The following is a 23,746-nucleotide window of genomic DNA, read 5'->3' as shown; positions in this document are numbered from 1 at the left end:
CCCTATCAGTGCCCTCTTTGTTCAGGAAACAATGACATAAGGAAACTTCCCTTCACTGCAGGGAGTGTGGTCCTAGATTAGGGGAAACATCAGGATACTTCACTGCTTTCAGCTGGACCAGTGCAGTTGCAAAGGCTGGAGAGAGGGCTCAGCGGTTAAGACCACTGCCTACTCTTCCAAAGGTCATGAGTTTAATTCCCAGCAACCACTAGGTGGCTCACAGCCATCTGAATTGAGATCTAATGCCCTCTTGAGGAAGAGACCTGGTCAGTTGTCCCCATCAACTTAGACCATGAAACTCAATGTGAACAAGTTCAACAGAGCCTCTATTTACGGGCTGCCCATGCATGCTTCAGCATTGCCAGGGCATAGATTTCATTCAGAATTTCAAGGTGGTTAAAGAGTCATAGTAGTGTAGTAGGTTGAGTGGTGGGCTGCGTCCCACCACCTGGCTAGCTTAACCCCTGAAATAACCACACAGAAATTGCATTAATTAAATCACTGCCTGGCCATTAGCTCTAGCCTCTTATTGGCTAACTCTCACATCAAGGATTCAACCCATTTCTAATAATCTGTATGTCACCATGAGGTCATGGCTTACCAGGAGAGATTCTAACCTGCATCTGTCTCAGGCCGGAGATTCATGGCATCTGTCACACTTTCCTTCTTCCCAGCATTCTGTTCTGTCTACTCTGCCTACTTAAGGGCTGCCCTATCAAAAGGCCAAGGCAATCTCTTTATTCAACCAATGAAAGCAACACACAAACAGAAAAACCTCCTACACCATAGTAGTTAAAATATAGAACGTTAATTTGTATTCATTCAGCAGTCTCAGTAAGATAATTGAATAATGAAAGCCAGGTTTACATCAGATTAATTCTTCAGAAAATTCATGTAAGATTTATTTATTATGTATACAGTGTTCTGTCTGCATGTATTCCTGCACGCCAGAAGAGGGCATCAGATCTCATTATAACTGGTTGTGAGCCACCATGAGGTTTCTGGGAATTGAACCCAGGACCTCTCAAAATGCTGCCAGTGCTCTTAACCTCTGAGCTATCTCTATAGCCCTTGCTTCAGAGTTTTAACTTTTAGCACTCATTACTAAAAGCTGTTGTTTAATTTCTGATTGTAATGGTACTCTCTCTCTGTGTCTTTTTCTCTCTTTTCCAGGTGAATCACTTATCAAAGAGGCATCCAGACATGAAGATAGAAGAGGTGCCTGAGTTAACCCTCCCCATCATAAAACCCAACCGTGATTACTTCTGTCAGTATTGTGATAAGGTAAAAGTTTATAATACCCTCCTGGTTGGACTGCCATAATAGAAGCTTACCTCATGGAGGAATGCCTATGGGGTTTTTCATTTAGACAGGAAAAGCTGAAAGGTAGCCTCCTTGTAAGCCGAGGGCTGTAGAGATGGCTCCATAGTTAAGAGGAAGCACTCACTACTATTGCCGAGGATTCTGTTTCCCTTGTCTGTGTTGGGTAGCTCAATCTCTTGCAACTCCAAAGGATTTGATGCCCTTTCCTGTCTTCCATGTGCACTGTACAAATATGAAGCAGTTATAGACAGGATGATACAGACACACACACACACACACACAATATTTTAGGGACTAGAGAGATGGTTAATTGAGAGCATTTGCTGTTCTCCCATCGCAGAGGACCTGAGTTTAATTCCCAGTACCCACATCAGGTGGTTCACAACTGCCTGTAACTCCAGCTCCAGTGAACCCAATACCTTCTTTTGGACTCTGTGGATACTTGCAATTATAGATGCACATACACAGATATACATGTGTATACATATTTTTTTACAAAAAAATTAAACACCAAAGCTATACAGAGAAACCCTGTCTTGAACCCCCCCAAATTAATTAAAATGATTAAATGTAAGCCATTTTTTCCCAAGATATTTACTGATTTTGTTTTCTTATTATCACTTCTGTCTGTGATGTTCACAATAGAGAACAGTTAACCAAGAGCCTAGAATATGAACTCATTTGAAATTTCCAAGCTGTTAAACAGTCTGTCAGCTTATAAGACAGGTGGTAGATTGGGGTTCCTAGAAGATTGAGTGGGGTGTGAAAAGGTTTGTGGTGGAATTCTCTGTTTGAACTGTTGTAGTCACACAGAAGGCTGCTGGGTATGCTTTTTATCTGTTAAACTTTTGATAAAGGGTATTTTTATAGTTATTGTCTTAGATGTATACAGAAAATTCAAGGAAATTGCCTAGCATATCTATATTAGATTCACTTTATTCTAAAATATAATACCCACATCCCATAACTCTGGGTCTTTTTAGGACAGGGTCTGGCCATATTGCTCAGGCTGGCCCTTGCCTCTTGAGAGCTGGGATTATAGGTGTGGTCCATCATACCCAGCAGCCTTTCTTATCCTAAGGCAGGATTTCACTCTACTTCACACTGGCCTTAGACTCATGGAATAGTACAAAATGGCAGTCAGCCAGAAGTCTCCTGTTGCAGTCTCTCAGGAGCTGAGATTATAGGCATGTCCTGCCATATACCATAGCTTCTTGATTGTTTTATTTGGGGCTACACCAGTACATTTTTCTCCTTTCCTTAGAATGAATTTATTTTATTTTACTTTAAGCAAGAAAGTGGACTCATACCTTGCTTTCATGGTCAAATATTTAAACTGCAGGTTTATAAGAGTGCCAGCAAACGCAAAGCCCATATTCTGAAGAACCACCCAGGAGCTGAACTCCCACCAAGCATTCGGAAACTTCGTCCTGCTGGCCCTGGAGAGCCTGACCCTATGCTGAGCACCCACACCCAGCTGACTGGCACCATCGCCACCCCTCCTGTCTGCTGCCCACACTGTTCCAAGCAGTATAGCAGCAAGGTATGGTGCAGGCTCTGACCCAGGATGACTCAGAACTTTACACCAGTAGTGTGTTCTAATACACTTCTCACCCAGGTGTCTTGCGTGGCTGCTGCTGAATTGGTGGGCTTTAGAAGACCTATAAAGGCAGGGACCACAGGGGGAAAAAAGGGAGGGTAGGAATGTTGTGGGCTTCTCCAAATTACGGCTATTTACTAGTCTGAGCACTTAGCTGCTTTCCTTTACCTTGGCCTGCTCAGGGCCTTATATTTGAGTGTTCTTGTTTCACAGTTTACAGGCTCAGCCTGTGTAGTCACTATTCAGGACCTGAGATGGTCTTGAAAGGGGATCACTTCTGTTTACCAAGAGTGACTGATTGCTTCCGGCATTCATGGGACCTGGGAACAAGTGTACGGTTTTTGGATCCTTCTTGATTGTATAGAAACATGTTAGTTTTTGCTTTTCCTCTTCTTATTCTCCTCTTCTCCCCATCCTCTACCCTTGTATTGCTTTTGACAGCGTGGTTGCCTCTCAAGTGTTGTTCGTGATGCTTTGATTTTTTTTTTTTTTTATTGAGTAGGAGATAGGATCTCTCTGTATTTCCCAGGTTGGCCTCAAACTCCTGGGCTCAAGTGATCTTTTCTGCTACAGCTTCCCAAGGAGGTGAGCCTTATGTGCAGAAACCATTGTGCCTGGTGAAACAAACAGACAACATTTTAAAGGCAACCAATAAACGCTTTAAGAACCTTTGGAGGATTTGCATATAGGAAAGTGGCTAATTCTGATCATTGTCTTTTTTACCTTGTTTTGAGACAAGTTCTTGCTATCTAGCCCAGGCTGGCCTTAAGCTTATCCTTTTCGTGCTTTAGCTACAGTAATTGTTTATTTTTCCTTCATTTTCCAGACCAAGATGGTCCAACACATTCGAAAGAAGCATCCAGAGTATGCCCAACTCCCCAACACCATCCACACACCGCTGACGACAGCTGTGATCAGCGCCACCCCAGCTGTCTTAACCACAGATAGTGCCACTGGAGAGACTGTGGTGGTAAGTGGGTGACTAGGAAGCGTGTGGTATCCCTTCAGGGCTCATCCTCTCTTTAAACACCAACGCCATGCATGCTAAGCATTTTATTAATTGATGCAGCTGGGGCCACTTGCCCTCAGCCCGATATTTATGCTTGGGTCTTCTTGCCAGTGCTTTTCAAATCTCTCTGCCAAAGGAGGAACAGGACACTTTCAATGCTACCCTTCACAGTGATAATGTCAGATACTCCAGAGCAGGTCCACTGGCCCAGAGTCAGGCTCTCAGGCCAGTTTGTATTTCCATGATGCACTGTTGCGCCAAACTGAATTGTTGTAGGATTTAAGAACACTGAAATTGCCACAGTGTTGTTGCTAATATGTTGTGATTTTTTTTTCTTTCTAGACAACAGACCTGCTAACGCAGGCAATGACAGAACTCTCCCAGACCTTAACGACAGATTACCGAACACCTCAGGGGGACTACCAGAGGATTCAGTATATTCCTGTGTCTCAGTCGGCATCTGGTCTGCAGCAACCTCAACACATACAGCTTCAAGTGGTGCAGGTGGCTCCGGTACTGTGACATTTATTTCTCTTTACCTCTGGGAACACCATATTGCCAGTGGTCAGTGTGGTAGCAGGAGTCAACAAAAGCATCATTGGCTCTATGTAAGGAGCAGCTGCCTAGAAATGCTGGGTTTGAGGCATTAGGAGTATATCGTCTCCACTGTTTTCTTCCTTCTGCCCCTCGTGATGGCTCTGGACTTAGAGTAAGAGGTTTCTACTATAGTCAGAAGGTCTCAGTTCCTGTACATAGTCAGCCAGTATAGCTCTAGGGATACTGCTTCCAGAAGTAGGTATCTCTAGAGTATCTTTTCTCTTAGTATCCTGACTGAGTATTTCTTAATGAGCTAGTTTGAGAAATAACTATGTGGGCACTGAATAATTATTCCAGTGAGAAGTTTTAGGGAGTAATTTTGATTCAGTTTTCATCAATCAGCTCCTTTAGAATGAATGAATATATATATACGTACACATACACACACACATACATATACACATTCTGTTTGATGCTTGTGGAGGTCAGAAGGTGTTAGATCCTCTGGAACTAGAGTTACAGTTGACTGTGAGATGTGGGTGCTGGGAACCGAACCTGGGTCCTCTGGAAGAGCAACAAGTACTCTTACTCATTGAGTCATCTCTCTAGCCACAGTCAGCTCCATTTGGGATAAAGCTGTTAACTGTGTTCCTCTACTAGACTTCTTACTGGGGACTGAAAGAAGGATGTCTCCCAGAACTGGTGTTCCCTTTAGTTATGCAGTACAGAGAAAGTAGACTTTAGACATAAGTGAACATTATCATTTTCAAATAATTTAGTCTAAAAATTTGAAACTAATATAGTTTTAAATGTTTGAAAATTGGTAGTTATCATTGTAATCCTGTCATTCACAATTTCTTATGTGATTTATTTATTTTAGGTTTTTTGTTTCGTCTTTTTTCATTTTTGTTTTGCTTTTTTGAAATAGGGGCTCACTGATGTAGCCTTGTCTGGCCTTGAGCTCAACAGTAGACCAGGCTGGTTTCAACACAGAGATCCACCTGTCTCTGCCTCCTGAATGTTGTATTAAAGGCATACACTACACACCTAGACTTTAATTTATTATTTTGAAGATAGAGTCTCACTACATAGCCCCAGTTGGCCTCAAACTCAAAACCTCTTTCCAGTTTTGCCTCCCAGGTGAACTTTCTCTCTAGGGATCTCTTTTAACCTTAATTAGTATGTAGTCAGTTTGGAACCCATTCTTTTTTCCCTCCAGGCCACTTCCCCACACCAGTCTCAGCAGTCCACAGTGGATGTTGGCCAGCTGCATGATCCGCAGACCTACACACAGCATGCCATCCAGGTGCAGCACATCCAGGTCACAGAGCCCACCGCTGCAGCTCCATCTTCATCCCAGGTATACTTCCCCATAGATGATGCAGAGGGTTGAGGTGACACCTGGGACCATCAGATTAATAGCTGGGAATTCATTATACTTGACCTTTGAGATGATATCACTATATTTGTTCTTTATCAGTTTTTCTGTTGCCCTTACTTTTTATGTTGTTATGCAAACATTCTTGTGTTAAGTTACTGGCTTCCCAGGGGGGCTCTGTGGTATATGATCCTAAAATCAAAACAAACTTCAGCCTTTCCATTCTACAGGAGAAGGTCACTTGCTTCTGTGTTGGGACAAGGATTGTGGAATAAGGTTAGACCTGTCTCATGGAGGTAGAGAAAGGTATAGCAATTCAGAGGAGGAGCAATTCTGGTTAGCTGGAAACCAAGAACATGTCTTTTTTCTTTTCTTTTAATTAAGTCTTGAAGGAGGGCTACATGTTTGGCACTGACATTGAGGGAAGGCATTTTGTTCTAAATAACATTTTGAATACAAAAAGATGGAAAATTATAACACATTTATAGGAAACTTACTCAGTTTAGGAGCAAGAAGTGATATTTGGAAAGAGTTGGAAAATAGTTAGGAATTGGACTACAGAAGGCCTTGAATGGCAAATAGTGGCATGTGGACATGTTATGAAATCTAGAGACAGCGTCTCCAGCAGATGGCTGGTGTGCGCCTGTCCTTAGCTCTATACTGGGTGGATTTGCCAAGGCAGCTCAATGGAAATCATGACTTCTCGGCTGTGTTTGCATACAGGAGTGGTTGCCTTTGTGACCAGGCAAACTGTTTCACCTTTGTTGCTTTAAGCTTAGCTAATGGAAGCAATTGCATACTGCTGCTCATTTGCCTTCCTGGCAATTTTATTGTAATGAATTGTTTTAATATCTTTGAAGGTTACCCTTTGAAAACAAGATAGTATTTCAGAGTTATGATTGCATTTCATTAATTCTACTCTTATTTAAATATTAAATATGAGTCTTAAGTCTACTGGGATTTCACCTTTCCTTCTTTAATTTTCTCTTTCTCCCTAGGTAGCTGGGCAGCCATTGAGCCCCACCACTCAGCAAGCACAGCAGGGGCTTAGCCCCACCCATATCCAAGGCAGTTCTTCCACACAGGGGCAGACTCTACAGCAGCAGAATTCCTCTGTACAACATACATACCTCCCCAATGCTTGGAACTCCTTCCGTGGTTATTGTAAGAAGAACGGGATAGTCCATGGGTGGGGATACCTCTGGCCATGTGTCTTAATTTCATCAGCTTTATAATAGGTTTTTGGATTGATGTATCAGTTTCTCATTTTCAGTTCTCTCTTTCTCTTACCAATCCCAGTTCCCACTCCCTCCCCTCCTCCCATCCCCTCTACCTCTCCTCCTCCCCCATCCACTCCTCAGAGAGGGTAAGACACATTGCTCTGGGGAAGGTCCAAGACCTTCCTAGTATATCTAGGCTGAGCAAGGTATTCATCCAAAGAGAATGGGTTCCCAAGCAGTAGGGATAAATCCTGGTGTCTCTGCCAGTGGCCCCGCAGTCTGCCTCAGCCATACAACTGTCACCCACATTCAGAGGGTCTAGTTTGATCCTATGCTGGTTCCTTTGAGACAGGGTTTCTCTGTGTAGCTTTAGAGCCTGTCCTGGAACTCGCTTTGTAGACCAGGCTGGCCTCGAATTCATAGAGATATGTCTGCCTCTGCTTTCTGAGTGCTAGGATTAATATGCCACCACCACCTGGCTCGTTTTCAGTTCTCTATGGTACTTGTATTTGAATGAATTTCATAGCAAAATTTAGGTCAGTGCTTTGATCCAGAATGCCAGTCTCTTATTTTCAGAAATGTTACATATGTTACTGGAAGCTGTGATGAGGTGACTTAAGGATGAATAGGGGATATATTGATGGTAATGTTTCATCTCTTTTACCAGTACTTTTTCTTTCATATTGGGAATCAAACCCAGGGTCTCACTGAATGCCTATTTATGTACTAATTACTATGCTTGACCCTGGGTATATGTGTCTTACTTTTCTATTTTCATCACAAAGCACTATGACCAAGGCAACTTATATAAGAAGGTGTTTAATTTGGGGCTTACAGCTCCAGAGGGTTAGAGTCCATGACTGTCATGTGGGGAGCATGGCAGCAGGCAGGCATCCTGCTGGAGTAGTAGCTAAGAGCCTGCATGTTGAAACACAACCATGAGGCAGAAATAGCTAACTGGGAGTGACATGGACTTCTAAAATCTCAAAGCTCATCCCCATGCCATACCTCCTAATGCTTCCCAAAGAGCTCTACCAACTGGGGACCAAGTATTCAAATCTGTGAGCCTATCAGGGCCATTTTCATTCAAATCATCATAATATGTAAAGGTTAATATTGATATTCATAGTAATAACCCCATGCTACTTCATTAAATAACCTCATACAGCTTAATTCAAATATTCTTGTGTGGCAGAAATGATTCTAACCCAGGCACATCAAAATCTGTACATACAATAACTTGTCCAAGAGACCTAACTAGTCAACAGAAGATTGGAACTCAAGATTTCTGGATCCAGAACTTACATGCTAAAGCACCTTGCTGTATTGCCTCTCCTAAAGGCCTTCAGATTACTACGTAGCAGAGAGGTTGATATATATGAGTAGTATGTTCTGGAATCCTGAGGTTTATGCTCTGGAAGCATGAGCAGGTTGGTTGTCAGAGGTGAGAGCTGATGACTTCTTGGTTGATGTTCTGTAACTCTTCCTGGGGAGACATGAACAATCTTCTATTCACCCTAGATTGGGCACCAACAACAGCTCAAAGAAATGATTCCGCCCAACTCTAGGTAGTGAGTCAGTGTGTTTGCTGGGATTCTCTGCAGGAGTGCTCATTTCAGCCTGGGTGATGATTCACAAGAGCTGCATCCCTGGAGCTCTCTACCCAATTTGTAGTCAGCGCTATTGGAGAGAATCTCTCCCCATCAATTTTCACTGCTTTTGTAACTCAGAGGAGAGGCCTGCTGAGCTTGTAGTCATGGCTTCTGAGTCTTGTGAGTTTCCCTTGACTGCACAACACTTAAACCTTTGACCAGCTCTTACACTCTTTCTGCCCCTTTCCACCATGTTTCCTGAGTCATGGAACAAGTGATAGAAATGCCTGATTATTTTCTTTCATTTATGGCTGAGCTACTAGGCCACAGTAGCACACTAAATGTCTTAGAAGTTTGACCAGTAAGGATTCTCTGCTGTAAGTACTAGCCCCAGATGCATCACATCTGTTTACTTCCTCGCTAGGGTCTATGACCTCCCCAGTCACAAATTTTGTCCTGGCTTACAGTATCAGGCTTAAGTTCCTTCCGTGTATTGGGCCTTACATGGAGTGCGAACAGCGAATGCCAGCTAGCAGAAGGGCACTTCCACCCTTATTCCAGCCTTCTGTGCCCTAGAGCCAAGAAGTACAGTGTTTTAAGCAATAGGATCTTACCACTTACTTATGGCATGCGAGCAACAGTGGTGGCAATAGCCTTATGGTTTGTGGGTCTCTAGGAACACCCTCCCCACCCCCACCCGGCAAACAACTCATATTGAACTTCTGCTCCATAACCATAGCTCTGAGGAAGCTCCCCCTCCCACCCATGCAGTGTACCTTCATTGGGCTTCACTGCTACTTTCACTGTCCTTTTAAGTGTTTTTCTAGATGTGTGAGATGCTCAAAGTTGTCTTTATGTAATAGAACCAATGTTTTAAGAGGGCATGCAGGAGCTCCAAGGCCTGCTGCTGTCCACTCCAAGCAAGTGCTAGTTGGTCTTGACTGACTAAGAGGACGCTAAAAAGAAACACTATAAAGGCCTAATATAGTATGGAAAATTCCGTCACTGGCACCGGTTGTGGAAAGAGCAGTGTTGGTGTAGCAACATGGAGGAGAATACTACTCCATATGCCCTCAATGGACTTACTTCCACAATGATTTCCTGCCTCAGTGAAAACCCCTGGGTAATGCTACTGCATGGAATCCCCAACCCCAGAAGTCTTGGTGGTTCTTAGACTCAGGCCTAAGTGGAGACTAGGACCCCATTCTAACTTGTTATGCCTGCTATTGAACTGACTTTCTAGTTCTGACAGGTCAGCACTGTGGCTCTATATTGGTGACTCTATGTTGGTCACATCTGGCTGCTGAACCTGTCAAGGCTAAGTGGATAATCTCCACATCCGATATACTTTTCTTTCAGGGGAACAACTTATATAGCATATTTTACTTAGATAGATTCTAGGTTTCCCCTGGAATAAGCTTCATTTTTTTTCTTTTTTTTTTTTTTTGTCATTATGTCTTCTGCGAACCATTGCTCTGGCTTTAAAACCTTCCAGGCTCACTAGCACAACATTTAATTTCACACTAGGAATGTCACCTTTCTGCATTTGCATTTGAGTGACTCAACAGGCTCCTTTGTCCGCTTTGTTCCTCTCTCATCTGCTCTTGATTGCTTTTATACTTTATAAACCTGATGGGTCTGCTGGACTAAGTCATTCAGATCTGCCAGAGCCACTAAAACTTTCTACCAGTCCCAAAGTCCATGCTGAAGTAACTTCTTTCTTTCTCTTTCTTTCTTTCTTTCTTTCTTTCTTTCTTTCTTTCTTTCTTCCTTCCTTCCTTCCTTCCTTCCTTCCTTCCTTCCTTCCTTCCTTCCTTCCTTTCTTTCTTTAGATTTATTTATTATGTATACAGTGTTCTGCCTGCATGACAGAAGAGGGCACCAGATCTTAGTACAGATGGTTGTGAGCCACCATGTGGCTGCTGGGGATTGAACTCAGGACCTCTGGAAGAGCGGCCAGTGCTCTTAAGTTCTGAGCCATCTCTCCAGCCCCTGAATTCTTAATCCTCTAGTGAACACAATAGTGGACCAGTGAACTGAGCATCTACCTCTCTCATACTCAGTTTTTTAGTAATAACTGTCCTTCTGCTATTGACCTCTGGTTCCTGGTGTTGATGGAAACCCCAAACAGTAATGACCAAATGTCTCTGATGGCTTGTATGAGCCAGCCTATGAAACACTTATTTCCTTCGTCTGTGTTAGATTGTAGAGTCTTTGTTTCAAGGAAGGGTGAGCAGTCTTAGTTCTTAGTTTCTCTTTTTGCAGCACTCAGTCTATCCCTATATCCCACAGTTTCATGAGCCAGACTGAGACAGGTTATTTCAGTCCTTGTTTAAAAGTCTTTCCCAGTCAAGCAACTCAGAGACAGAGAAATTCTTGGTCATTGTAGTTTCCTGTATTGGCCATTGTTAAGCCCACCCATCCACATGCTGAGTCATGGATTTTCTCTTCCTCTGTATTAAAGGTCAGACCTAAGGGATCTTCTATTGCTTCCATTCCTTTTCTTCATTTTTGCTGTTTAATTCTTCCCATGGGTTCCAAGTTTGAGATTCTCTTTCACATGCCTTCTATCAGCTATAAAATATGTTATGTCATTCCTACATCTCATCTTTCCCTTTCATATTTTCCCCACAAAATCATAGGTGAATGCTGAGGATAGCATCCACGTTTTTTTCCCCCACTGTAATTCTGCTCTTACATGGGAAAGTTCCTTCTGGGCAGACAGCTTAGCCTCAGCTGTGTGTGTGTCTTACTGCCCAGAGCAAAGACCATGCAGCAGCTGTCACAGGCTGTTATTCTCTTTGACAGAGGTTTCTGTCCTGCTGGGTCCCATAACCATTCACTCCCAAAGAAACACACAGAGGCCTACATTAATTATAAACTGGTTGGCCTGTTAGCTCAGGCTTTCTTATTAACTAACTCTTACATCTTACATTAACCCATAATTCTTGTCTGTGTTAGCCATGTGGCTTGATACCTTTTATCAGTGAGGCATTCTCATCTTGCTTCTTCTGTGTCTGGGTGATGACTGCAGACTGAGCCTTTCCTCATCCAGAATTCTCCTGTCCTAGTCACCCTGCCTATACTTCCTGCCTGGCTATTACTGGCCAATCAGCATTTTATTAAACCAGTACAAATGACAAATCTTTATAGAGAACAAGACCATTGTCCCACAACATTGTCTTATCACAAACATGTTACTTTTAGGGACTGAAATATATTCTCTAATATATCAGCTATTGGGGAGGGCCATTCCTGTACGTATGTGGTAGACTTCATTTATCATCAAGATATGCTGCTCCATACCATGTAGAGGAAGATGGATATCCTGGAATCTGCTCTCCCTTCACCTCCCGTGTAAATGGAAATAATTCTTTAACATCGTCAAGTACAGTTCCAATGCCCAATCAGTATCCTTATTTCTTTGATTGCCTGAGAAAGTTTTTTAAATTTCTTGTTCGAATTGGGGTCTGAAGTGGGATCTGAATGAGGGCCATCCATTGCAGCTGACTGCATCTTTGGAGTTTCTTTTCACATGTCCTTGCTCTCCCCTTGCAACCGGTGTGCCTGTGTGGGAAAAACTGGTCACATGTCCTGTAGTTTCCACACTCTGGATTTTGATGGCAGCATCCTCATGTTGTTGCTTAATGTACTTTCTTCCTTTTATTTCCTGTAGACTAGCATCTAGATCTAGAGGCTTACTCAAGGTCAGATTCATATCAAACCCCACACTCAGCTGATAAAGGGGTGGACTGCTTCTCTTCCTGTGGTGTCAGGAGCCACTGGTGTTTAGTCTCTAGCTTCTTCATTTCATCAGGACTTGCAAAGTTGTGATTCTCTAATTTGATCTGTTATTCCTACTCATTATTAGGTAGAAACATTTTATAAAGAGATAGAGATTATGCTGGATATGGTAGCTCACATCTGTAACCACAGCCTGTTACCTTAGCACTTGGTGGACAGAGAAGCAGGAGGACTGCCCGGCCATCCAGGGCTACATGGGAAGACACCATTACTACATATCCTCGCAGGGGCAGAGGATCTCTGTGAGTTTGAATCCAGCCTGGTCTACATAATTAACTGAGATTAGACAGTTACATAGTGAAACCATGTCTAAAAACAACAATGAAAGCAAAGCAAAAAGGAGAGAAAGAAAAGAAAAAATTGTCTTAATCATAAAATTATTCAAAGATACAGATTTGAATAGGAAAAGCAGAATAGAATACTTTAAATGCCAGATTGACCAGTTATATTTACTGGTTTTCAAAGTAGTAAGTCAGTTTCCTTGTGTTATCCAAAATAACCATTCTGTGTGTGTGTGTGTGTGTGTGTGTGTGTGTGTGTGTTATTTTGTACTCATAAAGTTTACATATGTAACACATGTAACACATGATGTGGTTGAGCCTACTGCTTTTGTTTCCCTTTGGGTGTCTAGGCTACCTCATCTTTGCTTGTTCACACTGGGACTTGTATCTCACACGCGACCCTTTCCTGTGCTAGGAAGACCCAGTGTTCAGCTCATTTTCCATCCCTGCCCAGAGCTAGCACCACTCAACCTCCTAAGCATCTCTCATCCATTTTATAGAAAATATTCTTTAGCGACTACTAACAGGGCACTAGCATAAATTTCATTTCTAATTTGCCTCAATATTGCTGGTTATTCGGTTGTGATCACCAGGTAGCTGTGGATACATTTGTGTCATGAATTCAAATGTGAGTATAAAAGATAAAAATACTAAGCCAGGAAACTTTTATAACTCTTTTTAAGGATTAAAAGGTTGAGTATTTACCTTGGTGGCAATTGGAAGCCATTTTTGAGTGAGGAGGCACTGGTTGTTTCCTGTATATATTATCCCTCTGTATCAGTCTCTTCACACACATGTAATTATTGTGAAGGGGTCCATTCACTCAAGAAATCAGTTAAAATAAATCAATAAATAAGTTTATTAAAGAAAGAGAGAGAGAAAGAAAGAAATCATATCAGGCCAGATGTGGTGGTGCACGCCTTTAATCCCAGTACTCCAAAGGCAGAGACAGGCTAGCCTCGTCTATAGATTGAGTTCTAGCCCAGTCAGGGATACTCAGAGAAACCCTGTCTAAAAAACAAAACAAAATGGGGGCATCAGATTGCAAGACCACCATCATAAGGTTTTGCAAGCATGGAAAACCTGGGAACTGTCTCAGTAGCAGTGTGAGCACTGACAGTTCTCCAACTTGGCACTTAGGATCTTCTTTTGGTCCCATATAGCCGAGGCAAGCCTCAAACACACTATGTAGCCAAGGCTGGGGATCTAGCTAAACTGGTAGAGCATTTGCCTAGTGTTCAGGAGTCCTCAGGTGTAATCCATAGCGTAGTATAAACTGGGCATGGGATTGCATGCCTATAATCTCAGGAGATGGGAGGTAGGACAACCAGAAATTCAAGGTTATTCTCTATAACATAGTAAGTGTGAGGCTATCCTGGAATAGAGACCCTATCTGAAAAAAAAAAGAAAATTCTTGTGTTAACTTCCAGAGGTTAGAGACCTATGCCACCAGGCCTAGTGCATTTAAGATTTTCAGCATAGGATTATGCTGGTGTGGCAAGAACACAACCATACACCATTTGGGGTTCCTGCTTTTCAGGTGGGGATCTTATTTTGTTGCTCTGACTGGGCCTGGTAGATCTGTCCCCTGTGGCTATGCAGATTCTAAATATGTTAGGATAGGATGGACTAAGCTATAACACTTAGTAATTTATGTGTGTTGGGGGTTTTTTTTTTGGTATATATAAATCTTTATTTTTGAAACAGGGTCTACTTTTGTAGTCTTGACTATCTTGGAATTATGATGTAGGCAAGGCTGGCCTTGAACTCATAGAAATCCCCCTGCCTCCCCAGTATCGATTAGAGTGTGTGCTACAGTACCTAGCCATTTGTGTGTGTTCACAAAATATACTCCACTCCCTGTCTTTTGAGTTCATGACTTTACTGGGTGCAAGCCATAAGATAAGCACAGAAGCATTTGTTTCTTTCAGCACTTACACTAAAATCTGAAGACCACTGAATTTTGTTTATTTCCTGTTTTCAGCATCTGAAATTCAAATGATGACGCTGCCCCCAGGTCAGTTTGTGATCACAGACAGTGGTGTGGCAACTCCTGTCACCTCCGGGCAAGTGAAAGCAGTGACTCCGGTGAGTCTGCCAGGACTGTGTTATAACGTGGTCATAGTTGCTCTCCCTCTCTCCCTTCCTTTTGAAGTCCTGGGAATAGAACCCAGAGCTACCTGTACATGCAGACATGCTGGGTAGGTAACCTACCGTTGAGTTACCTCCCCAGGCCTCCTACTTCTTTAAACTGGTTGATTTAGTCTGTTTTTTCATAGTTGATGGCTCAGAAAGCTGGTCTTTTTTTTTTTTTTATCTTTAGTTCATTGCTCAGGAGGATAATGCGCAGGGAATGTTGATTCAATTCCTAACTACAACAAACTTCCTAGATCTATTCATATGATTATAATTTTATGGACTTCTTATAAATTTTACAAGACTTTAGCTGGGAAAGAATAATATAATCAATCAGTTATATGGTGTGTGTGTGTGTGTGTGTGTGTGTGTGTGTGTGTATGTGTGTGTGTTTGAGACAAGGTTTAACTATGTAAGCCAAGTTGACCTTAAAATTGCAATCCTCCTTCCTCAGCTTCCTGTGTACTGGGATTCCAGGCATGTACCACTAACATCCCTGGTTTACAGAGCTTTTGTGGGAGGTGGGGAATGTTGAGACAGGGTCTTGCTATATAGCCCCAGATGACCTGGAACTTGTATGATGACAGTCATGAGCATCCATGCTTGACTAGTGTCGAACTGCTTTACATCATTTAACTACATAAAGAGGTGTTGCCATCAATTAGCATATTTATTTAACTTGAGCAATATTTAACCATATTGATTGTATGTATTATGTTTTTATTTTTGTGTTTATGCTGGCCTATCTCTAAGTTATTTGGAAAAGATTTTTTTCTCAAAATTTGATTGACTATTTTATGTGTGTATCTGCATTTATGTACATACATAATATACACATTATGTATGTACACACTGTACACTTAAGTATCCAGTCCCTGTGAAGACCAGAAGAGGGCAGGGAATTCCCTGAAGCTAGAGATATAGGCGTTTGTGAGCTGCCATGTGGATGCTGGGAATGTGGGTTTTCAGGAAGTATTTTAGGAAGTATCAGTACTCTTGACCATTGAACCATTTCTCCAGCCCATTTCTCCACATATATATGTGTGTGTGTGTGTGTGTGTGTGTGTGTATATCTTAACTGAAATATATATATATATATATATATATATATATATATTTCAGTTAAGAGACTTCTTGGCAGGGGTTGGGGTAGGTGGGTAGTGGCACATGCCTTTACTTGGGAAGCAGAGGCTGTTGGGTCTCTGTAAGTTTGAGGCCAGCCTGGTCTATATAGTGAGACCTTGTCTTGAAAAAACAACAACAACAAAAGAAAACAAACAAAAAAAGAAAAATTCTCTTAGAAGTAGGGGTGTGGCTTAGTGGCAGCACACATACTGAACTTGTGTGAGGCCTGGGTTTAGTCTCTAGCATTGCAGAACAGCAACAAAAACTTTTTTGGGAAAAAACTCTGAAGATCTGGTGTATTTCATGGTGGCTACTTGAAAATTGCTGAGACCAGATCTTAAATGTTCTCACTACAAAATGTTCCTTTGCTAAAGCTTAGTGGGTCCTAGGTGAATAAACAGCCCCTACTCCAGAGGAAGAGCCACAGGAAAGTAAATCATAATCTGAAATTGCTTCAGGGTAGGGGCCAAGAAATTCAGCCCTAGGTGAGTCAGTGGTTATTTGCTATAGCTTGTTTTCTGAACAAGCTTGGAAAGACTGCCTGAGTTTTCCTCTCTGAGTTCTTTTTTCCCTTTGTTTAGCTTCATGTTATTATAACCTGAGAGAATGAATAACCAAGGTTTATTCAGTTCATGGTTTTGGAGGTTACACTCTGTGATTGAGCCAGTGGTCCTGTTGCTCTGGGCCTCGGTAGCACATGGTGAGAGTGCTTGGCTCAGTGAGTCACTCTCAAGGAAGAGGATGGGGCCGGGTATCTCAGGGCCTGTGCCCAGTGACCCCAGAACCTCCCATGAGGCCTCACATCCTAATGGTTCCACTGCCTCCCAAGATTGCCACCTAGGGACCAAACCTTTAAAACATGGGGGATCTTGCCAGACAGTGGTGGTGCATGCCTTTGATCCCAACACTCAGGAAGCAGAGTCAGGCGAATATCTTAAGTTCAAGGCCAGCCTGTTCTACAGAGTGAGTTACAGGACAGCCAGGGCTACCCAGAGAAACCTTTTCTTGAGGGACAGGGACGCTTGTCCCTGTCATAGCATCTTGCCCTTCTGTCTGAAATGTTATTTCTTTAAAAATGCTAATACAAAGCTAAGTGTAGTGGTGCATGCCTATGATCCAAGTGTTTTAGAGGTGGAGATAAAAGGATCAAGAGTTCAAGGTCATCTTCAGTTACAGAGTGAGTTTAAGGCTAGCCTGGGCTAAATAAGATTGCATCTAAAAAATTAATATAATGAATGAATGCCCATTTTGTATGTATGAAATTCTCATGATCAAAGGGAAAAAATGAGAAAAAAAGTGAAGACAATGTGAGAGTTCCCTTAAATTTATTCAGTGCAAGGAGCTATATTCTAAAACTATATTCTTCCCATGCTTTCTTTTTTAATATTTATTTATTTTTTGTGTGCGTGCTGTACATTGAATCTGGGACCTCATGCATGCTACTGCTGAGCTGCACTCCTAACCCCTTTCCTATGTTCTCAAGTAGAAAGCACATACTTGATGAGGGTAGCAAATTATTTTATTTTTAAAGATATTTAAAAATATTGTTTAATAGGGGCTGGAGGGATGGCTCAGTGGTTAAGAGCATTGCCTGCTCTTCCAAAGGTTCTGAGTTCAATTCCCAGCAACCACATGGTGGCTCACAACCATCTGTAATGAGGTCTGGTGCCCTCTTCTGGCCTGCAGACAGAATATTGTATACATAATAAATAAATATTTAAAAAAAATAAAAATATTGTTTAATAATGTATGTTTGTGGGAGCAAGTAGACTACCTGCATGTGAATTCAGGTACCCGAGGAGACCAGAAGAGGGCATCAGATTTTCTGGAGCTGAGTTACAGATGTGGGGAACTGAACTTGTGTTCTCTCTATGAACAGAGGACATATGCCCTTAACTACTGAGCCATCTCTCCAGCCTTTGTTCTAGTATTCTAAATGTTTTTACTTGGAAAACTAAAACTTAGGACTCGTTTAATATATCGTGTGAGTTTGTGTGTGTGTGTGTGTGTGTGTGTGTGTGTGTGTGTTGGGGGACAGTCAGAGGTCAACCTCAGGTGTTATTCCTCAGGAGTCATCCACTTTGTTTAATGCAACAAGGTCTCTTACTGACTTGGAGCTCATGGATTTTAGGGCCCCGGAATCTACTTCTATTTCCCTCCATAACACTGGGAGTACATTGAGTGCCCTGATACTTTGTGGAGGGCCCAGTTCTAGGACTTGAACTCAGTTCTCTGTGCTTTTGGCAGCAAAGACTTAACTGACAGAGCTATTTCCTCAGCCCCATTAGCATTACTTTAAAATGCTATTAGACTTTGAAATTCTATTAGCTGGGAACCATTAATGTTGAAGACCTGTCTTAAATATCAGGCTGCCCCTTTACAGAGACCTTATCATTCATTTTGGATGAATTTTAACACTTAATTGGCATTAAGTTTCTAAATTCTTAGGAGCAATTTTTTAAAAAAACATATTTTATTTTATTTTCATTAAAAAAACTTTTTTGCCAAGTAAGGTACTAGCATGCCTCACAGTCTCTAAGGTTCCTCATTGTGTTATCTGATGACACAGCAAAGGTGCTGCTTTGAGTTACCTTTGGAGCCACTTACTGTGACTTAGCCATCCTCCAGAAAGGACGCAGGTAAAGCATCTCTCAGAGGTACCTGTTTGGGTCCCCTTGAAGCATTGCTTTGGATGCTTGCTCCTCTCTTCCAGTAGTTCCCTTGCTTTCTTCCAGATTCCAGTTCTTTTAAAGGATCTTTTTCTTTTGCTCTAGGGTCATTATGTATTGGCAGAAAGTCAACCAGAATTGGAGGAAAAGCAAACCTCTACCCTCTCTGGTGCAGTCCAGGTTCAACCCTCTGCACACAGTGACTCCCTGGACTCCACAAGCCCCAGCCAACAGCAGACCACACAGTACATCATCACGACCACCACCAATGGGAGCGGGAGCAGCGAAGTACATATCACCAAACCGTAGATTTCATCCCACCCCTGGAATCCAGAGCTCACATCACGTCTTCTAATTCGAAATCTGAAGCTTCAAACACCTAGACCTCTTTTTAAAGATTTATTACTCATCAAGAGTTTGAAAACTACAATTTTGACACACATATGCCAGGGGTGATTTTTGCCAAGGTCATCTTTACCCAATTGACTCTTCAAACCCTTGGGATTTCTGCCATGGAATGCAGTTCCTTCAGGGGAAAGTTGACTTCCAGATGGAGAAACTCGGCCTTGCTCTTGAGCTGGTTGTTTGTTTTGTTTTCATTTTTGAACACACTGACAAGCCTTACTGTCCCTTTGTGGAAATACTAAGTGGCATATTATGTTCATACCAAAGGTGGACACAGGATGTTCCAAGTCCATGGTCATTGGACTTCTGAAATCCAAGCTATGGCATCAAAAGAGAAGGAGTACTTACTTCATGGGTGTGATTAGGTCAGAACCACTTTATCTCATGCATTTGAGTTTTCAGTAATTTAACAAAGGCAGCTTATTGGATGAAGACTTTAAAATGATAAGATAAAGGTTTGATGGTGGTATTCTGAAGGAGAAACTGTCATCTAAAATTTTCTTATTGCTGATCTCTCTCTTTCTCTCTCCTATATGAGGGCTCACTGTGCTGTCCAGTACAGCCTTGAACTCATGGGCTCGTGAGATCCTCCTGCCTTAGCCTCTCCTACGTAGCTGGGACTACAGTCAGGCACCCATCATGGCAGTTGTTTTTAATCTTTCTTATTTGGGAAAACCTAAGGGGCAGTGGTGGTGCTCCTCACAGATGCTGACCCCAGCAGATCTGGCCTCACGGTCCACAAGCATAGACTCCCTGGAAGTCAAAAGGTTGCATGATCTCAACAGGATTTAAAAAGCCCCTACATTAAAGCTCTGCCTCCAAGCTTCTGGTTATATATAGCTGTGTTTAAGAAGGAAATACTAGTTCTATGAAAAATTACTAAAAATATAAATTTAGGATATATATGTAGATACATATATATGTAGATACATATATATATATACACATACATATACATATGGAGAGAGAAAGACAGACAGACAGAGCTGAAACCTTGCCCTGCCTGGCAGGATTCATTTACTGCTCATTAGTAAAGGTTGAGTTCCTTACTCCTACTGGGTTCATCAGGTGTATGTATAACACTTTGTGATGCTGCGAATCAAAACCCAGGGCCTCTTGCATGTTTTACAGGTTCTCCAACATTGACCTACAATGCTGGTCCCTGCATCACACCTGTGTTCACATTATTGGGTGTATTTTAGTACTTTCAGTACTGTCTTAAAAATGAAGAGTCTTTGAACTTGGGTAGAAAGGTGGTCTTTCTTATTCCTAAGCTTTTTAAACTTTAAGCATATTGTAATTCACCCAGATCTTGTTATAAGATGACCAACTTCCCACTTAGGGCAAAGAAAAATAAGGGGACCATCGTAATAATGAGGTAAAGGATGGGTGTGGAGGAGAATTAACATTGGTTGGGAGAGGAAAGCAGTTTTCTGTGTGATAGTTGTCTTCTATGTGTCCTGTTTGGGAGTCTTGTTTGCTGTGGATCTAGTGGGGAAGTATTGCCCTTCTTTTTACATTCCAGTTGTACTCAGAAGACATCTTAAAAGCTTGTATTTTAACAACTTTTTGTGACATACATTTTAAAAATAATTATTGTAGAGTGAATTTACCACTCCAGATCAGGAAGTCCTAAGTTCATTTCAAATGAAGTTAACTAATTTATTTTATTTACATTTCTGAGGAAAAACTGGGTCTGTGAATTAAGAAATAGACTATCTTCTGTGTGGTAAAGACACCTTCCTGAAAAGTAAACATTTGGTTTTGAAATCACTATTATGTAGATTCTGCACTTTCCTTTTGAGATCTCGTTCATAGACTTATGTCTGAAGATTTGGGCATGAAAAGAACTTGAGAAAATTACCTCAAAAATGTGTGGAAACTGAAAATGAACTCTGTATCTTTGATAATAAAAAGGTAACAATATTTTCAACATAAAATGTTGACTCCAAGTCACAAGAATGTAAGACTTTGGTTCCCAAAGTCCTGGAGTGTAATAAATAGCTAACTATCACAGAGTCTCAGCCATCTCGAAGGCACAGTTCTAGTTCCTGTAATTTAAATTGGGCTATTAGAGCTGGCGTGGTGGTGCACATCTTTAATTCCAGCACAGGAGGCTAAGACAGGTACATCTCTGATTTGGAGGCCACTCTGGTCTACAAAGAGTTCAAAGACAGCCAGAGCTATACAGAGAAACTCTGTCTTGGAAAACATAAACAAACCAAAATAAATAAACAAATAATTTTGACCTGTTGGATTCTCTTTAATTTGAGCCAGCAGAGTATCTTCCCCACTTCTCAGGAATAGCCCAGTGATTAAAATAAAAAAGCCAATCACTGAAGGAATGTTGGTTTTGGGTTAGTTATTTTTGAAGTTTTAAAATACACAGAGGAAAAATACTGTTGAAGGACTTTTGTCTTTTTCCCTTCTAAATTTTTTTCTTTTTTCTTTTGGTTCTTATATGGAATAAATAAATACCATAACTATATCATCAGCCAGAGATGTGGGTGGCAGTGAAGACATCACCACTTTAAGATCAGGTATTTTATGAATTTATCCCAAGGTATCAGAAGGGATGGCAGAGTGTAATCCTTCTGACAGCCTGAATTGGGGAATATGCATGTTCCAGTGTCTACATGGTAATCTTTCCTCAGATACCGTGACACTGTAGACTGCATTCAGTACAGTGTGAATACTTTGAAGTGGGTCGGATATAGATTTTTAACATTTTTATTGTTTAGTTTGTGCCCAGAGAAATGGATAGTTCATCATGTAATATTCCTGTTTTTCTGGAAAGACTTTCTGTTTTGATGTTCTTGAATTATTTTCTGACCTGGAATTGTCCTTTCAAAAAAAAAAATCTCAAAACATCGAGAGCTAAAAAACACCTAATGAGATGTTGAAGCTGGCCCATTGGTTGAAAGTATTGATTCTATCCTGTTATTTAAATGTGAACATTTATTGTATATTCAGTGGGTTATAGTGTTAATAGTCTTGTGCTACCCAGCAAGTGTAAAAATTAATAAATATTTTTTTAATAATTATGTTTCTTGTTTGTGTGTGTGTAAGAGAGTGTGTGTGTAGGGACTACTGATGTGGTTAAATAGTTTCTTTTAAATATTGCACCTATTGGCACAAGCCATCCTAGCCTGCATAGTGAGTTCTAGGTTAATCTAAGCTACAGAGTGAAACCCTGGCCTAACACTCCCCTCTTCAAAATATTACCCTTTAGTTTCTGGTTCCTAATCTGCCATTCAAGAACTTTGAAATAACCGGGCAGTAGTGGCACATGACCTTAATCCCAGTACTCGGGAGGCAGAGGCAGGCGGATCTCTGTGGGCTCAAGGCCAGCCTCGTCTACAAGAGTTAGTTCCAGGACAGACACCAAGGTTACAGAGAAACGCTGTCTCTAAAAACAAACAAACAAAAAAGAAAAGAAAATCCCATCCTCAAGAGTAAAACCCTCTAAGGGAACCAAGGCCAGTTGGGATAGGAAAACCTAACTAAGATGAATGATTGGAGGCTCAGTGTGGAGAAATCTGAGAGCAAAAAACTCCAAGGCAGGGTTGGAAGACTCTTTTAAAGGTAAACTCCATGTTGGGTGACTCATAACCACTTGTTACTGGAGCTCTGGGGATCGGATACCTCTGGTCTCCTCAGACACCTGTTCTGTGCACATGCCCATACACACACAGTCACACATACTTTCAAAAATTCCAGGAGATCATCAAAACATTGGGGAAGGAAGGGGTCCTATGTTTCATTTGCTCCTCAGGTTCTCATAGTAAATACTGAGAACGTTTAAAGCCAAGTCATAGGGCCCTAGAGTGCGTCCCACTTCCCCCTCAACTTAGCGCTTCACTAAAGGCCTGCCTCTAGAAATTCTTTTTAACCAGGACATCTTGTCCAGCTGTCAGGAAGAAATGACTTGAGCTGGAGAGATCTCAAGGGTAGAACGCTTGCCTAGTATGTACAAGGCCCCGTGTTTGTACTGTAAAATAAAACAAATCACAAGAATTTGTGCTATTCTCAGGCCTTGTCCCATGAAGAAGTCACGTGGCTCCTGGCGCAAAACAAAGAAAGAAAAACCAAACAGAACACAGTTTAAGGATGTTTACCACCAAGACAGAATTCGAGAGAGTGAGAGCAAGAGATGGGAAGGGGGAGTCAGACCCAGCAACAATGTTTTCAGATGATTTGTCTGATAAGGGATCGTTATCCAAAATAGAAAAGGAACATAAACTCAAAAAGAGAGGAAAGAAGGGAGGGGGAGGGAGGGGAGGAAGTGTAAATTTTTGAATGGAAAAATAAAATAAATAAAAAAGAGAAAAGAAACAAACAACCCTAGTGTAAAATGGCCCAAGACACCTTAGCAAAGAATATACAAATAACAAATGAACATATGGAAATGCACTCCATGTTTGTTATCACCAGGGAACTTCAAATTAATATCAAAACAATACAAGGCTTTGGGTGTGGCTCAGAGGCAGGGTGCCTACATCGGATCCCCACCACCCAAACCCAAACCACATTATTTACTGTCTCAGAAAGAGAAGAATGGTGGCACAGTGGCTCTAGCAGCACTAGGACGTCTCAGGGATGGCAAGCTTAAAGGCAAAGTGATGGAGACAGTTAAAAGATCGCTGGTTGCGGAAGTAGAGAAGTAA

General features: G+C 41.6%; 1 protein-coding gene across 3 annotated transcripts in view; it reads left to right on the top strand.

The window, feature by feature from the left end:
• Positions 1 to 22,123, top strand: part of Prdm10 (PR/SET domain 10) — a 103,372-nt gene extending 81,249 nt beyond the window's left edge. For all 3 annotated transcript variants that reach the window (XM_048458696.3, XM_048458694.3, XM_048458695.3), the window contains 8 exons: positions 1,174 to 1,284; positions 2,666 to 2,866; positions 3,750 to 3,893; positions 4,275 to 4,445; positions 5,689 to 5,829; positions 6,846 to 7,011; positions 14,729 to 14,832; positions 18,780 to 22,123. In XM_048458696.3, the coding sequence (XP_048314653.1) occupies positions 1,174 to 1,284; positions 2,666 to 2,866; positions 3,750 to 3,893; positions 4,275 to 4,445; positions 5,689 to 5,829; positions 6,846 to 7,011; positions 14,729 to 14,832; positions 18,780 to 18,983 (1,242 nt within the window). In that variant the 3' untranslated portion in view covers positions 18,984 to 22,123. The remainder of the gene's footprint in view (positions 1 to 1,173; positions 1,285 to 2,665; positions 2,867 to 3,749; positions 3,894 to 4,274; positions 4,446 to 5,688; positions 5,830 to 6,845; positions 7,012 to 14,728; positions 14,833 to 18,779) is intronic.
• Positions 22,124 to 23,746: the final 1,623 nt, after the last annotated feature.

The sequence above is a fragment of the Myodes glareolus genome, chromosome 4 (assembly GCF_982192425.1).
Source record: "Myodes glareolus chromosome 4, mMyoGla1.1, whole genome shotgun sequence".
In the NCBI taxonomy this organism is placed as follows: domain Eukaryota; kingdom Metazoa; phylum Chordata; class Mammalia; order Rodentia; family Cricetidae; genus Myodes; species Myodes glareolus.
This window is presented reverse-complemented; position numbering and strand designations above follow the sequence as displayed.